General features: G+C 44.3%; 1 protein-coding gene across 1 annotated transcript in view; it reads right to left on the reverse strand.

The window, feature by feature from the left end:
* Positions 1 to 1,988: 1,988 nt before the first annotated feature.
* The window catches only part of ADAMTS20 (ADAM metallopeptidase with thrombospondin type 1 motif 20), a 231,939-nt gene continuing 218,164 nt past the window's right edge, over positions 1,989 to 15,763 (reverse strand). Inside the window, exons 33-36 of the mRNA XM_038770479.1 lie at positions 10,023 to 10,156; positions 7,526 to 7,617; positions 3,309 to 3,413; positions 1,989 to 2,078 (exon numbers count right to left, since the gene is read on the reverse strand). Of these exons, the coding sequence (XP_038626407.1) occupies positions 1,989 to 2,078; positions 3,309 to 3,413; positions 7,526 to 7,617; positions 10,023 to 10,156 (421 nt within the window). The remainder of the gene's footprint in view (positions 2,079 to 3,308; positions 3,414 to 7,525; positions 7,618 to 10,022; positions 10,157 to 15,763) is intronic.

Raw genomic sequence — 15,763 nt, forward strand, 5'->3', positions numbered from 1 at the left:
CAGTGTGGGTGTGGCTGGAGTCTGGCATGCAGGAAAGTGGGATAGACCAACCCATGCCCCCCAGTATAGGAGACTCCACCAATGGCCTCTAGACTATAAGCTCCTTGTGGGCAGGGAACCTGTCTGCCAACTCTGCTGCATCGTTACATTATACTCTCCCAAGCGCTTAGTACAGTGCTCTGCACACACGAAGTGCTCAATAAATACAATTGATTGATTGATCGATTGACCTTAGACCCAAATCAGTGGTCATCATTTCTTTGAAAAAGACATATATGTACTTTATTTCTTTATATTAATGCCTGTCTCCCCCCCTCGACTGCAAGTTTGTTGTGGGCAGGGGATGTGACTGGTTTTTATTATATTGTACTCTCCCAAGCACTAAGTACAGTGCTCTGCATACAGTAAGTGCTCAATAAATACATTTGACTGAATGAATGAAATGGAAAGGAAAGTCCATTGGACAGGGCTTCCAAGGGCATGAGTTTTGAAATTTCAACAATGAATCTCCAATTAATCGATTCTCCAAAATATGCACTGAAAAGCAACATTGAAAAAAACCAGACTTTTAAGTATTTGTATGTACACGCTGGGTTAGTCAATGTACAGATGTTACAACCCAGAAAAGATACTGCTCCTATGGTATGCACAATTCATTTAGAGGTAGGCTTTTAAAATTAATTTCAGAAATATAATCTGCTCCTGTATTTGGTATCCACAAAATTTCAATTTTGCGATCAAACCAAATTGGGAATCATTTGATTCTGAATTTGCACCACATTTTCTTGACCCAAAATGAAAATCTGAGCACCACAAAACAGAAACAAAAACAAAAATAAAACAAGGCATCTAATCTGTATCAGTAGAGAGGTTACCGGCTATGCACTCTTTCGGTGTCATTATTTACTATCATACTTCCATATTTGGAGTAATTTTGATTAGTGTGTTTTCTGGGCTTTATTTTCTACCCTTAAACTCCAAAGGGTGTAAATGTTATTTCAATACAGTGTAGGGATAGTGTCTGGCATAGTATAATTTTATGGTCCAGCATGAAATGTTACCAAGCAGCAGCAGTGACTACTGTGGCATTTGTTCATGTGGCTGGAATTTGGTGAGGAACCTGGGATTCTTCCTGATTGGCTTCTGTTAACACAGTTCCATCCTGAATCTGGGATTCCCACTGGGAAGCAGCAATCCTATTGGGCCAGGGAAGGCTAGCGGAGGTGGAAATTTGGCCCAGGTAGAAGCTGCCAGAAGAGCCTTTCTCTTGAAGGCAGCAACAGGCTCATTCTGGGGTGAGAGAAGACCCCAATTTCTCACCTGCTTTTCAGCTCACTCCAGCATGAGCCAGGGTCCTGTCTGGAAAAATTGGGGCCCTGAAGCTAGGAGAGGTGGCCAGCTGCATTGGAAGTCCTTATCTGGGCTAAAGTGATCTGTAGAGTTGACTGAAGGGCCAGGGAACCAGTGGCAGGGCTGCTCTGCAGTTGGTGGAAGCAGAAACTCTCCGCAGCACTGATCTCTTCAGTCAATGTAAAGCCTGTTGTCCACACCCAGTCCACTTCCCTCCTCCTCCTCCCCCTCTTCCTCCTCCTCTTCTTCTCCTCCTCCTCTTCCTTTTCTTCTCCTCCTCCTTCTTTCCTCTTTCTCCTTCTCCTCCTCCTCTCATCCTCGTCCTCCTCCCCTTCTCCTCTCCCTCCTCCCAATTTTCCTCTTCCCCCCTCTGGCCCCATCCAACGACTCTTAGGCTGCACTGGGACTGAATACCTCGCTCACCAAACCCAGGGGCTTTTGATTGAGTTTATGCACCAGAAGTGTCCTCTTCAAAGTCTACGCACAAATGAAACCGTGGTAGGCATCCCTGAAGAAAAGGGAGCAGAATATTCCTACGCCAACATTCCAGAATCAGAAGATCATAGATGGAAAACTCCTTGTGATTGGGCTCTACAAGAGCATAGTTCCCCTCCTTGCGCGATTCCACCTTGGAATTTTCACTGGACTTGGATGGGGATGCCTGTGTTTGAATGAGGCATACATTTCCCACAGAACCCACCACATCTACCGTATATCTTTGTGCCATCCTGGAAGAGAGAAAATATGGGTCAATCAGATATGGGCGGGTATACAGAAGACCCTGTTAGGGGATAAAAAATGTATATATATATATATACATAATGTTTGAATCATGAAAACGTTTGGCAAATGCTTCCTGAGATTGATGTGGATGAGGGAGAAGGTCACCCAGTGGAATGCTTGGGCATTAAGCCCAAAAGTACTTTGAGAAACTGTTTTCAGCTTTATAGTAAATTGCAATGAAAAGCTAAAATGTTCAGAGCTAGGAAAAATCCACTGTTTCACTTGCCTTTGAAAAGGATTCATGCTTAGATTTTCCATGGCCAACCAATTCAGCCTATTGGGGTGTAAAAGTACACTGAATTTCTTCACAAGAAAGTTATTTAGTTAGGGAAGCAATGTTGCTTAGTGGAAGGAGCACAGGCTTGGGAGTCAGAGGTCGGGGGTTCTAATCCCTACTCCACCACTTATCAACTGTGTGACTTTGGGCAAGTCATTTAACTTCTCTGTGTCTCGGTTACTTCATCTGTAAAATGGAGATTAAGACTGTGAGCCCCAAGTGGGACAACCTGCGTGGGACAACCTGATTACCCTGTACCTACCTCAGCACTTAGAACAGTGCCTGGCACCTAGTAAGGGCTTAACTGGTACCATCATGATTATTATTATTATTATTATTATTATCATTTGAGCCTGTATTGTACTATCAGTGGGAATCATTTATTTCAATAGGTTTTCAGTCTATTAAGTTACTTTACAAAACACATTCCATAAAAGATCAAAAGTCTTTGGGTGAAGGAATTGCAGAGGTGAAATAAAATTGAGTATGCTTAAAAATCCAGGGCAATAATTTTTTTAATTATCTGAAAATTGATCCCAACACAACCTTATTATGTTGAAAAAAACCAGACAACGGACTAGCTTCTAGAACCTGAGCATGGGGAAAGTATTCAGTTCTAAATGGACAAAATTTCATAAATATCACAAAGAGTAGGGTGAGTGTACACATTTTTTCTCTCTTTATCACACGTAACCCAAGCTTAATAAATATGACTGAATGAATGTACATGTTCACTGATTAAAATGATTTGAGGTTACTGGGAGATAATGGTGGCTAGGGCAGTTGATCTCTCAGTTCAAACAGTCCTGAATCTACCAGCAAAGGCGCACACAGTTAAGAAGTGATGAGCATCTGGCAAGAAGTATTCTGAATGAATTGCACATGTAACAGGACTTACCAGAGATCTATGCACATTGACAGATGCATAATTGCCGTGGGCAATCCACTTCGCTGAACTGGATATCTTCAACCCGGTGCCTGCCAAATTGATACTGAACTGTCCCTGAGGTAGCAGAGAAGATGGAAAAATATGTGAAACGTACGATCGATCTAAACACCGAGAGTTCTTTTTGCTTGGAAACATCTGTTTGCACCTATGGGGTCAGTGACTCTTCCTTCTTTTACACAGGGGTATAAAGAAAGGGGAAAAGAATCAAGTCGCCTTTTTGGCCATGCTTTGAACTGGTACATGCTCTTCCACATTCTCCTCTATGACTTCCTCCTTCCTTCCTTCCTTGCCTGTAGGTCTGGGGGACAATTGTTGACTGAGAGTCAAAGGTTCACTCATTCATTCAATCGTATTTATTACTGTGTGAAGAGCACTGTACTAAGCGCTTGGGAAGTACAAATCGGCAACATATAGAGACGGTCTCTACCCAACAATGGGTTCACAGTCTACAAGGGGGAGACAGACAACAAAAGAAGCAGACAGGTGAAAGAGGAGCAGAGCTTCTTTGTGGCTCTCTGGGATATGTTGTATTGCAGCAGAGAGAATTTCTTGGAGCCTAGATTCCCTAACTCTTAGCCAACTTCCCCCCATTCCAATAAGTCTCTGATTGGTGTTTATCTGTGACCTGGTGGAAAGAGCACAGCACTGGGAATCAGGAGTCCTGGGGGGAAAAAAAAAATCCCAAGTGGGAATTTGTGCCCTTAATGACCGGTTGAGTCTCTCTTGTCCCATGAATACCCAGAGAGGAAACTATTTCCTGATCTCTCTTCAACAAAGAGCAGGTCTCTGGTCATCACAAATGCTCCAGGGGCTACTTTTTACTCAAAAAAAAATGGAAGCTAAGTTCATAGATAGTGTAAGTGACCATCTTTCGAGAGAATTGACTTTAAAGATTACCCAGGTTCATTTTTTATTCAATTAGCAATAATAATAATAATAATAACAATGGTATTTGTTAAGTGCTTACTATGTGCCAAGCACTTGTCTAAGCTCTGGGGGAGATACAAGGTAATCAGGTTGTCCCACGTGGGGCTCACGGTCTTAATCCCCATTTTCCAGATGAGGTAACTGAGGCACAGAGAAGTTAAGTGACTTGCCCAAAGTCATACAGCTGACAAGTGGCAGAGCCGAAATTAGAACCCCTGACCTGACTCCCAAACCCGGGCTCTTACCAAGACAGAAACCTCCCAAAACTAATTATTCTAATTTTACAGGGTTGGACAAAAGGAATGTTCTATCCCTTTTATTTACGATTATTTTTATGGTATTTACTGTATGTCAGGCACTTACTAAATGTTGGAGTAGATACAAGCTGATCAGGTTGGACACAGTCCACGTCCCACATGGGGCTCATAGTCTTAATCCCCATTTTGCAGATGAGGTAAACAAGGCCCAGGGAAGTGAAATGACTTGCCCAAGGTCACCCAGTAGACAAGTAGCAGAGCTGGCATTAGAACCCAGGTCCTCTGATGCCCAGGCCCATGCTCTATCCAGTCGGCCATGCTACTCCTTGTTCTCATTCTTCTATCAACTATAAATTACAATCACACTACAGAGATCCAAGCTAGCTCTCTTCCTCCCTTCAAGGCCCTACTGAGAGCTCACCTCCTCCAGGAGGCCTTCCCAGACTGAGCCCCTTCCTTCCTCTCCCCCTCGTCCCCCTCTCCATCCCCTCCATCTTACCTCCTTCCCTTCCCCACAGCACCTGCATATATGTGTATATGTTTGTACACATTTATTACTCTATTTATTTATTTATTTATTTTACTTGTACATATCTATTCTATTTATTTTATTTTGTTAGTATGTTTGGTTTTGTTCTCCGTCTCCCCCCTTTTAGACTGTGAGCCCACGGTTGGGTAGGGACTGTCTCTATATGTTGCCAATTTGTACTTCCCAAGCGCTTAGTACAGTGCTGTGCACATAGTAAGCGCTCAATAAATATGATTGATGATGATGATGATGATGATCCCTGTCAGCTGCCAAGTGGCAAGCTGAAATTGAGAAACTGAAAGCAAAGAGAAGAGAGGAAAGTTTTCAAGGACTGGGAAGCAGAACCCCAGACGATGCTGTATCCCAGCTAAAATTGAGAGTCCATTGTTATCAATCAATCAATCAATCAATCGTATTTATTGAGCGCTTACTATGTGCAGAGCACTGTACTAAGCGCTTGGGAAGTACAAATTGGCATCACATAGAGACAGTCCCTACCCAACAGTGGGCTCACAGTCTAAAAGGGGGAGACAGAGAACAGAACCAAACATACCAACAAAATAAAATAAGTAGGATAGAAATGTACAAGTAAAATAAATAAATAAATAGATAAATAGAGTAATAAATATGTACAACCATATATACATATATACAGGTGCTGTGGGGAAGGGAAGGAGGTAAGATGGGAGGATGGAGAGGGGGACGAGGGGGAGAGGAAAGAAGGGGCTCAGTCTGGGAAGGCCTCCTGGAGGAGGTGAGCTCTCAGCAGGGCCTTGAAGGGAGGAAGAGAGCTAGCTTGGCGGATGGGCAGAGGGAGGGCATTCCAGGCCCGGGGGATGACGTGGGCCGGGGGTCGATGGCGGGACAGGTGAGAGCGAGGTACAGTGAGGAGATTAGTGGTGGAGGAGCGGAGGGTGCGGGCTGGGCAGTAGAAGGAGAGAAGGGAGGTGAGGTAGGAGGGGGCGAGGGGATGGACAGCCTTGAAGCCCAGGGTGAGGAGTTTCTGCTTGATGCGCAGATTGATCGGTAGCCATTGGAGGTTTTTGAGGAGGGGAGTAATATGTCCAGAGCGTTTCTGGACAAAGATAATCCGGGCAGCAGCATGAAGTATGGATTGAAGTGGAGAGAGACACGAGGATGGGAGATCAGAGAGAAGGCTAGTGCAGTAGTCCAGACGGGATAAGATGAGAGCTTGAATTAGCAGGGTAGCGGTTTGGATGGAGAGGAAAGGGCGGATCTTGGCAATGTTGCGGAGCTGAGACCGGCAGGTTTTGGTGACGGCTTGGATGTGAGGGGTAAATGAGAGAGCGGAGTCGAGGATGACACCAAGGTTGCGGGCTTGTGAGACGGGAAGGATGGTAGTGCCGTCAACAGAGATGGGAAAGTCAGGGAGAGGACAAGGTTTGGGAGGGAAGACAAGGAGCTCAGTCTTCGACATGTTGAGCTGTCATTGTTAGACACAGACGAGCGCGGAAGTCTTCCTTCAAGAAAGGAGACGCTCTACTAGAGCGAAGCTTCATTCGGACCATGAAAAGGGAGGCAAAAATGAAAACAGCACCAAGCTTTACAAACAAGACAATGACAGAACAAGGAACACGCTTGCCCTGGATACACAAGCTGTATCGGGCATTTCAGTCTCACACGCACTCAGGGCTGAATTTCACTATCCAGACATCTTCTTCACATAGGAACAACAATTACACATATGGACATCTCTTGGCGTAGTTTGTTGGTTTGTTTCTACCTCCAAAGATTTTTACATGAGTACTTTTAGAGTGTCAATATAACCGAAAGGAAAGAACATGCAACTGGGAATTATAGTCCCAGCTCTGTCACAAAGTATCAATCAATCAATGGTATTTATTGAGTGCTTACTGTGTGCGGAGTACTGTACTATGCCCTTGGGAGAGTACAAGGCCCTGCTGAGAGTTCAAGGCCCTGCTGAGCGCTCACCTCCTCCAGGAGGCCTTCCCAGACTGAGCCCCTTCCTTCCTCTCCCCCTCGTCCCCCTCTCCATCCCCCCCATCTTACCTCCTTCCCTTCCCCACAGCACCTGTATATATATGTATATATGTTTGTATATATTTATTACTCTATTTATTTTACTTGTACATATCTATTCTATTTATTTTATTTTGTTAGTATGTTTGGTTTTGTCCTCTGTCTCCCCCTTTTAGACTGTGAGCCCAATGTTGGGTAGGGACTGTCTCTATATGTTGCCAATTTGTACTTCCCAAGCGCTTAGTACAGTGCTCTGCATATAGTAAGCGCTCAATAAATATGATTGATTGATTGATTGATTACAATCTTCTAGATTCAAAAGAATTATTTTACTGTTCATTTTCTGTCCTGTGGAGCACCTTACCAATCCTGTGGCAAGAAACTGAATTAAAGTTAAAACGTCTTAAATATGATTTTCAAAGGAGGAAAATAACCAAAGACTTATTTAATACCTGTGGGCATCTTGCAGCACTATAACAATCTCCAGCTGTGCCGAATGGAACCGCTTTTCCAAATATGGTATGAGCAAAACGGAGGTCTGTAACTAGAAAACAGACAGGGACATTTTTTGAGTACTGGAAACAGAATTTTCTAGTGTTTATGACAAACTATTGCAAGCATGTATACTTATAAACCACGCACACATCGGATTTGTGTTAACTCAGGGAAATAATAGCAATCAAGGTTCTCTTTCCTTTAGAATTTGAATGCTTTTGTTTCTTCCCACCTTTTCGAAGGAAGGATTGAATTTCCAACACACCTGAAGTTTCCTAGATAGACGTGACTATGAAAACTGTATTCAACTGTGGCAGTGCCGTAAGTATTATTTAAAGCAGAGAGATGACACTCTCCCTGGTTACAAAGATCAAAGGCAAAGATCAAAAAGAAATATCCATTTGGTTTTCTGAGATGCGCTATTCTGTGTTCTCTTTATGTCACGTCTTGTCAAAATTATGAGTTTGAAAATGAGGAAGCTAACTCATCATTTAGATAGTGAATCATTCCTCCGGGTAATATGTGATACCAAAGTGGATGAAAGAAGCACTGATTTAAAGATGAGCCGAGGAAGCGGCATGGATTACAATGTCAGGAACTGATCTCCAGTTCAGTTAGAGAAGCAGCGTGGCTCAATGGAAAGAGCACGGGCTTTGGAGTCAGAGGTCGTGGGTTCGAATTCCGGCTTCGCCACATGTCTGCTGTGTGTCCTTGGGCAAGTCACTTAACTTCTCGGAGCCTCAGTTACCTCATCTGCAAAATGGGGATGATGACTGTGAGCCCCGGCGGAACAACCTGATCACCTTGTATCCCCCCAGCGCTTGAAACAGTGCTTTGCACATAGTAAGCACTTAACAAATGCCATTATTATTATATTATTATTATTATCTCCACAAATTTATGCAGTGTGGCTTAGTGGATAGAGCACGGGCCTGGGAATAATAATAATAATAATAATGATAATAATAATAATAATAATAATAATGGTATTTGTTAAGCGCTTACTATGTGCCAAGCACTGTTCTAAGTGCTGGGGTACATACAAGGTAATCAGGTTGTCCCACGTGGGCCTCACAATCTTAATCCCCATTTTACAGATGAGGTAGCTGAGGCCTAGAGAAGTCGTGACTTGCCTAAGGCCACAAAGCAGACAAGTGGTGGAGCCAGGATTAGAACCCATGACCTCTGACTCCCAAGCCCGTGCTCTTTCCACTAAGCCACGCTGCTTCCCCATAGGTCATGAGATCTAATTCTGGTTCCACCACATGTCTGCTGTGTGATCTTGGGCCCGTCATTTCACTTCTCTGGGCCTCAGTTCCCCCATCTGTAAAATGGGGATTAAGACTGTGAGCCCTATGTGGGACAGGGACTGTATCCAACCTAACTTCTATCTACCCCAGCGCTTAGAACAGTGCTTGGCACATAGTAAGCGCTTAACAAATACCATCATTATTATAATTATTACATCCACTGGAAACCTTCCACAGGGTTCGTACCGGATCCAAATACCCACAATCTACTGGTTCTACCTTAATGCATGGTTTCACATGTTTTGACTAGATGGTAAGGGTTGCATTTTAGAATATTTTTCTGGTAACACAAACCCATCTGAATACAGCACAGCAGTGTGTTCAAAGGAACAGTTGCTTATATTTGTGCGGCAAAGGACACAATGATGTTTCCCTTAAAGTACGATCGATCGTATTACATGGGCGCTTACCATGTGCAGGGCGCTGCACTAAGCACTGGGGAGAGTACAACACAACAATACAACAGACACATTCCCCGCCCACAGTGAGTTGGCAGATTTCCAGTGCAGGTTTTGCTCATATTAGCAGCTACAGACAGAACCAGGACTGGAACTCAGATAATAAATTAATAATAATAATGATATTTGTTAAGTGCTTACTAAGTACGAGGCACTGTACTAAGCACCGATCTCCTGATTCCCAGTACAGTGCTCTTTCCATTACACCACCATCAAACCACTAGTTTTCCTGAAAAAGTCCTTCAAGAAAACCACGCTTGCGGTGTAGGACGCTTCCGATTCCCGTGTGACTTCGGCACAACAACCGTTTTCTACACCTGGATTTATGTCTTCCATATTTACAGAATCTGTCCAACTTTGAGTGTCATAAAAATATCTATGCAGTTGGAATGAGTTTAGGAGTGAAATAACATTTTAAATTTAGCGTTTCCTTTCTTCTGAAATTGTTGAAAGCTGCAAGTGCATATTAAAAGGGGAGACAAATTGCAGATGTTACTTTTGAAGTGCAGTGATTTTACAGTTAAGTGTAGTGTCATCAACAGAAGCAGCAATACCAGAGGTCTTACAGCGCAGGGGATAGGACCCTGAGGGAGGAACTTTGATGATGATAAATGAATGGCTGTGATTGTAGTACCACCCAGAGGACCAGCATTTCCAAAATATTACTGCAATGCATCACTACTTACTTTTAATTTGCATGGAGAGGAGATCAATTCTTAGTTTGCTAAAAGCAGTATATCCAGCAGCGGGGTAGTCATTTCTACATGCACAGTCTTGTCTTCTGCTTCCATTGAAGGGACATTCATATGGATTTTGTAGCCTACAAAATTTTTTGAACATTTTAGGATTTGCTCATACACTGAATGCGGATCGGGATGGGAGCCCCTTTAACTATATGATTGCAACAGGATGACTTCTACACTGTGAGCCCGTTGCTGGGTAGGGACCATCTCTATGTGCTGCCAACTTGTACTTCCCAAGAGCTTAGTACAGTGCTCTGCACACAGTAAGTGCTCAATAAATATGATTGAATATGAATGAATGACTAGGAAAGGAATGCAGAATGATGGATTGATGGACAAAGGGATAAAGAGCAGGAAATATCAATGGCAATAATAATCGCAATGATGGTACTTCTTAAGTGCTTACTATGTGCTGAACACTGTACTACGAGCTAGGGTAGATACAAGATAATCAGGTTGAACACAGTCCCTGTCCCACATGGGGCTCATAGTCTCAGTACTAGAAAAATTAGGTGTTTAATCCTCACTTTCAGATGAGCAAACTAAGGCACAGAAAAGTTATGACTCACCTAAGATCACACAGCAGGCAAGTGGCAGAGAGGGGATGAGGTCAGTGGATGAGAAGCAGTGTGGCTTAGTGGATAGAGCCCGGGCTTGGGAGTCAGAAGGTCATGGGTTCTGATCCCAGCTCGGCCACTTGTCTGCTGTGTGACCTTGGGCAAGTCACTTCACTTCTCTGGGCCTCAGTTACTGCATTTGTAAAATTGGATTGAGACTGCGAGCCTCACGTGGGACAGGGAATGTGTCCAACCCGATTTGCTTGTATCCATCGCTTAGTATAATGCCGGAATCTAACAAGTGCTTAACAAATACCACAATTATTATTAGTATTATCTGACCTGAAATTTTATAACATTTTGGAGGTCATTTTGCAACCTGAGTAAACTTGACTTCAAGACATAATTTATGGCTTAGACTATTCCCTCCCTTCCTCCACTTCCACATTCCCACAAAAACATATCTTTGGTTTCCCCTAAGTGCCCAGATCCCTATTGATGATGATGATGATGGCATTTATTAAGCGCTTACTATGTGCTTGGTTTTGCTTGGTTTTGTTGTCTGTCTCCCGCTTCTAGACTGTGAGCCCACTGTTGGGTAAGGACTGTCTCTCTGTGTTGCCAACTTGTACTTCCCAAGCACTTAGTAAAGTGCTCTGCACACAGTAAGCGCTCAATAAATACGACTGATTGACTGATTGATTGCAAAACACTGTTTTAAGCACTGGGGAGGTTACAAGGTGATCAGATTGTCCCACGGGGGGCTCACAGTCTTCATCCCCATTTTACAGATGAGGTAACCGAGGTCCAGAGAAGTTAAGTGACTTGCCCAAAGTCACATAGCTGACAATTGGCCGAGCCGGGATTTGAACCCAGGATCTGACTCCACCTCGTGTCTGAAATCAAGGCGACTCATAGAAGGCCAGAGGATTTTAAAGTCTGCCCCTTTCTCTTCATCCAAACTGCTACCCCATTGGTCCAAACACTTATCCTATCCTGCCTTTATTACTGCCTCGGCCTCCTGGCTGACCTCCCAGCCTCCTGCCTCTCCCCTCTCTAGTCATACTTCACTCTGCCACCCAGATCATTTTTCTACAAAACCATCCAGTCCATGTTTCCCCACTCCTCAAGAACCTCCAGTGGGTGCCCACCTACATTCGCATCAAACAGAAACTCCCTTACCATATGCTTTCAAACACCCAATCATCTTGCCCCCTCCTACCTTACCTACATAATACTAATAATTGTGGTATTTGTGAAGCGCTTACTTTGCGCCAGGGACTGTACTAAGCAATGGGGTAGATATGAGATAATGGAGTTGGATACAGTCCCTGTCCCCATAGGGCTCACGGTCTTAATCCCCAATTTACAGATGAGGAAACTGAGGTGCAGAAAAGTGAAGCGACTTGCTCAAGGTCACACAGCTAACAAGTGTCAGGGTAGGATTAGAACCCACATCCTCTGACCCCCAGGCCCTTGCTGCCTTCCCTAATGATTTCCCACTACAACCCAGCCCACTCACTTCACTCCTGTAATGCCCACCCTCCTTTTAGTTCCCCTTTTAGACTGTGAGCCCACTGTTGGGTAGGGACTGTCTCTATATGTTGCCAACTTGAACTTCCCAAGTGCTTAGTACAGTGCTCTGCACACAGTAAGTGCTCAATAAATACGATTGATTGATTGATTGACCTACCCACTGTACTTAAATCTCATCTCTCTCACCACTAACATTTCACCCATATCCAACCTCTGGCCTGGAATGCCCTCACTCTTCATATCCAAAAGACAATCACCCTCCCCACCTTCAAAGCCTTATTAAAATCATATAATAATAATAATAATAATAATAATAATAATAATAATAATAATAATGTTGGCATTTGTTAAGCACTTACTATGTGCCAAGCACTGTTTTAAGCACTGGGGGGATACAAGGGAATCAGGTTGTCCCAATTGGGGCTCACAGTCTTAATCCCCCTTTTACAGATGAGGGAACTGAGGCACAGAGAAGTTAAGTGACTTGCCCAAAGTCACACAGCTAAGTGAGGACTTCCTTACTAAGCCCTCATGTCCTTTGCTTCCACTCCCTTCCACATCCTCAGCCCTGTAGCACTTATATACATATCCTTAATTAATTTATTATAATTAATGTCTGTCTACCTCTTGATTGTAAGCTCGTTGTGGGCAGGGACTGTGTCTACCAAGTCTGGTATGTTGTACTCTCCCAAATGCTTAGTAAAGTACTCTGCATACAGTAAATGTTCAATAAATACAACTGATTGGTTAAATGATTGATTGGGATTGTTTGGGGACTAGCCGAAACAGCATGGTGTTCGTGGACAGAGCATGGGCCTGAGAATCAGAAGGTCATGGGTTCTAGTCCCAGCTCTGCCACTTGTCTGATGTGTGACCTTGGACAAGTCACTTTGCTTCTCTGTACCTCAGTTACCTCATCTGTAAAATGAGGATTGAGACTGTGAGACCCACGTGGGACAGGGACTGTGTCCAGCTTGATTTGCTTGTGTCCACTCCAACATTTAGTACAGTGCGTGGCACATAGTAAGCATTTAACAAATACCATCATTATTATTATTATTATTATTATTATTATTATTATTATTGCAGGGCTGGCTATGGATATTCTGAGGGAGAAAGGGCTCCCAAGTTCTTGGGCCTTTTTGGTACTCAGAGCATCTCCTCCTGTCCATACATATCACAGGCAAACAGCAAGTTAGAGAAGTAGAGAAGCAGTGTGGCTCAGTGGAAAGAGCCCGGGCTTTGGAGTCAGAAGTCATGGGTTCAAATCCCTCTCCACCTCTTGCCAGCTGTGTGACTTTGGGCAAGTCATTTAACTTCTCTGTGCCTCAGTTACCTCATCTATAAAATGGGGATTAAGTCTGTGAGCCCCACGTGGGACAACTTGATAACCTTGTATCTACCCCAGCACTTAGAACAGTGCTTTGCACACAGTAAGTGCTTAATAAATGCCATCATTATAATTATTATTATTATTAAATAACTTTAATAGGCCTTCTGCAAGTATCCTTTTCATATTAATCAGGTGACAAATAAGAAGCATTTAGATCCAAGCTGCTTTTCCCTAGATCTAATCCATCTCCCATTCAGGACCCCCTGTGCTTTTCTGGACTTGTCCTAGGGCTCACATTTCTCTGGTCATCATCATCATCATCAATCGTATTGATTGAGCGCTTACTGTGTGCAGAGCACTGTACTAAGCGCTTGGGAAGTACAAGTTGGCAACATATAGAGACAGTCCCTACCCAACAGTGGGCTCACAGTTTAAAAGGGGGAGACAGAGAACAAAACCAAACATACCAACAAAATAAAATAAATAGAATAGATATGTATAAGTAAAATAAATAAATAAATAAATAAATAGAGTGACAAATATGTACAAACATATATACATATATACAGGTGCTGTGGGGAAGGGAAGGAGGTAAGATGGGGGGGATGGAGAGGGGGACGAGGGGGAGAGGAAGGAAGGTCCTTCCCCTCTGCTCTCAGGGAGTGCCAGGGACCATCCTTACCCTCTCCAAGTCCTTGGGCTGATGGGGCAGATCAATATCATTTCTCCCCCTCAGTGGTCAGAGCCTAACTTCATCCATACTTCATGCTGCTGCCCGGATTATCTTTGTCCAGAAACGCTCTGGGCATATCACTCCCCTCCTCAAAAATCTTCAGTGGCTACCAATCAATCTGCGCATCAGGCAGAAACTCCTCACCCTGGGCTTCAAGGCTGTCCATCACCTCGCCCCCTCCTACCTCACCTCCCTTCTCTCCTTCTCCAGCCCAGCCCGCACCCTCCGCTCCTCCGCCGCTGATCTCCTCACTGTACCTCGTTCTCGCCTGTCCCGCCATCGGCCCCCGGCCCACGTCATCCCCCGGGCCTGGAATGCCCTCCCTCTGCCCATCCGCCAAGCTAGCTCTCTTCCTCCCTTCAAGGCCCTGCTGAGAGCTCACCTCCTCCAGGAGGCCTTCCCAGACTGAGCCCCTTCCTTCCTCTCCCCCTCGTCCCCCTCTCCATCCCCCCATCTTACCTCCTTCCCCTCCCCACAGCACCTGTATATATGTATATATGGTTGTACATATTTATTACTCTATTTATTTATTTTACTTGTCCATATCTATTCCATTTATTTTATTTTGTTAGTATGTTTGGTTTTGTTCTCTGTCTCCCCCTTTTAGACTGTGAGCCCACTGTTGGGTAGGGACTGTCTCTATGTGTTGCCAATTTGTACTTCCCAAGCGCTTAGTACAGTGCTCTGCACATAGTAAGCGCTCAATAAATACGATTAATTGATTGATTGATTGATCCGAATACCAACCTCTGCACACCTGGAATAACTTCTGGAGTCACATCTTTAAGCCTTATTAAAGAGCTTTGCACACAGTAAGCGCTCAATAAATATGACTGAATGAATCTTTGATACCCGCCTGCACGCTGTATCATCATCAATCGTATTTATTGAGCGCTTACTATGTGCAGAGCACTGTACTAAACGCTTGGGAAGTACAAATTGGCAACATATAGAGACAATCCCTACCCAACAGTGGGCTCACAGTCTAAAAGGGGGAGACAGAGAACAAAACCAAACATACTAACAAAATAAAATAAATAGAATAGATATGGACAAGTAAAATAAATAAATAAATAGAGTAATAAATATGTACAAACATATATACATATATACAGGTGCTGTGGGGAAGGGAAGGAGGTAAGATGGGGGGGATGGAGAGGGGGACGAGGGGGAGAGGAAGGAAGGGGCTCAGTCTGGGAAGGCCTCCTGGAGGAGGTGAGCTCTCAGCAGGGCCTTGAAGGGAGGAAGAGAGCTAGCTTGGCGGATGGGCAGAGGGAGGGCATTCCAGGCCCGGGGGATGACGTGGGCCGGGGGTCGATGGCGGGACAGGCGAGAGCGAGGTACGGTGAGGAGATCAGCGGCGGAGGAGCGGAGGGTGCGGGCTGGGCTGGAGAAGGAGAGAAGGGAGGTGAAGTAGGAGGGGGCGAGGTGATGGACAGCCTTGAAGCCCAGGGTGAGGAGTTTCTGCCTGATGCGCAGATTGATTGGTAGCCACTGAAGATTTTTGAGGAGGGGAGTGATATGC

The sequence above is a fragment of the Tachyglossus aculeatus genome, chromosome 2 (assembly GCF_015852505.1).
Source record: "Tachyglossus aculeatus isolate mTacAcu1 chromosome 2, mTacAcu1.pri, whole genome shotgun sequence".
Taxonomy (NCBI): domain Eukaryota; kingdom Metazoa; phylum Chordata; class Mammalia; order Monotremata; family Tachyglossidae; genus Tachyglossus; species Tachyglossus aculeatus.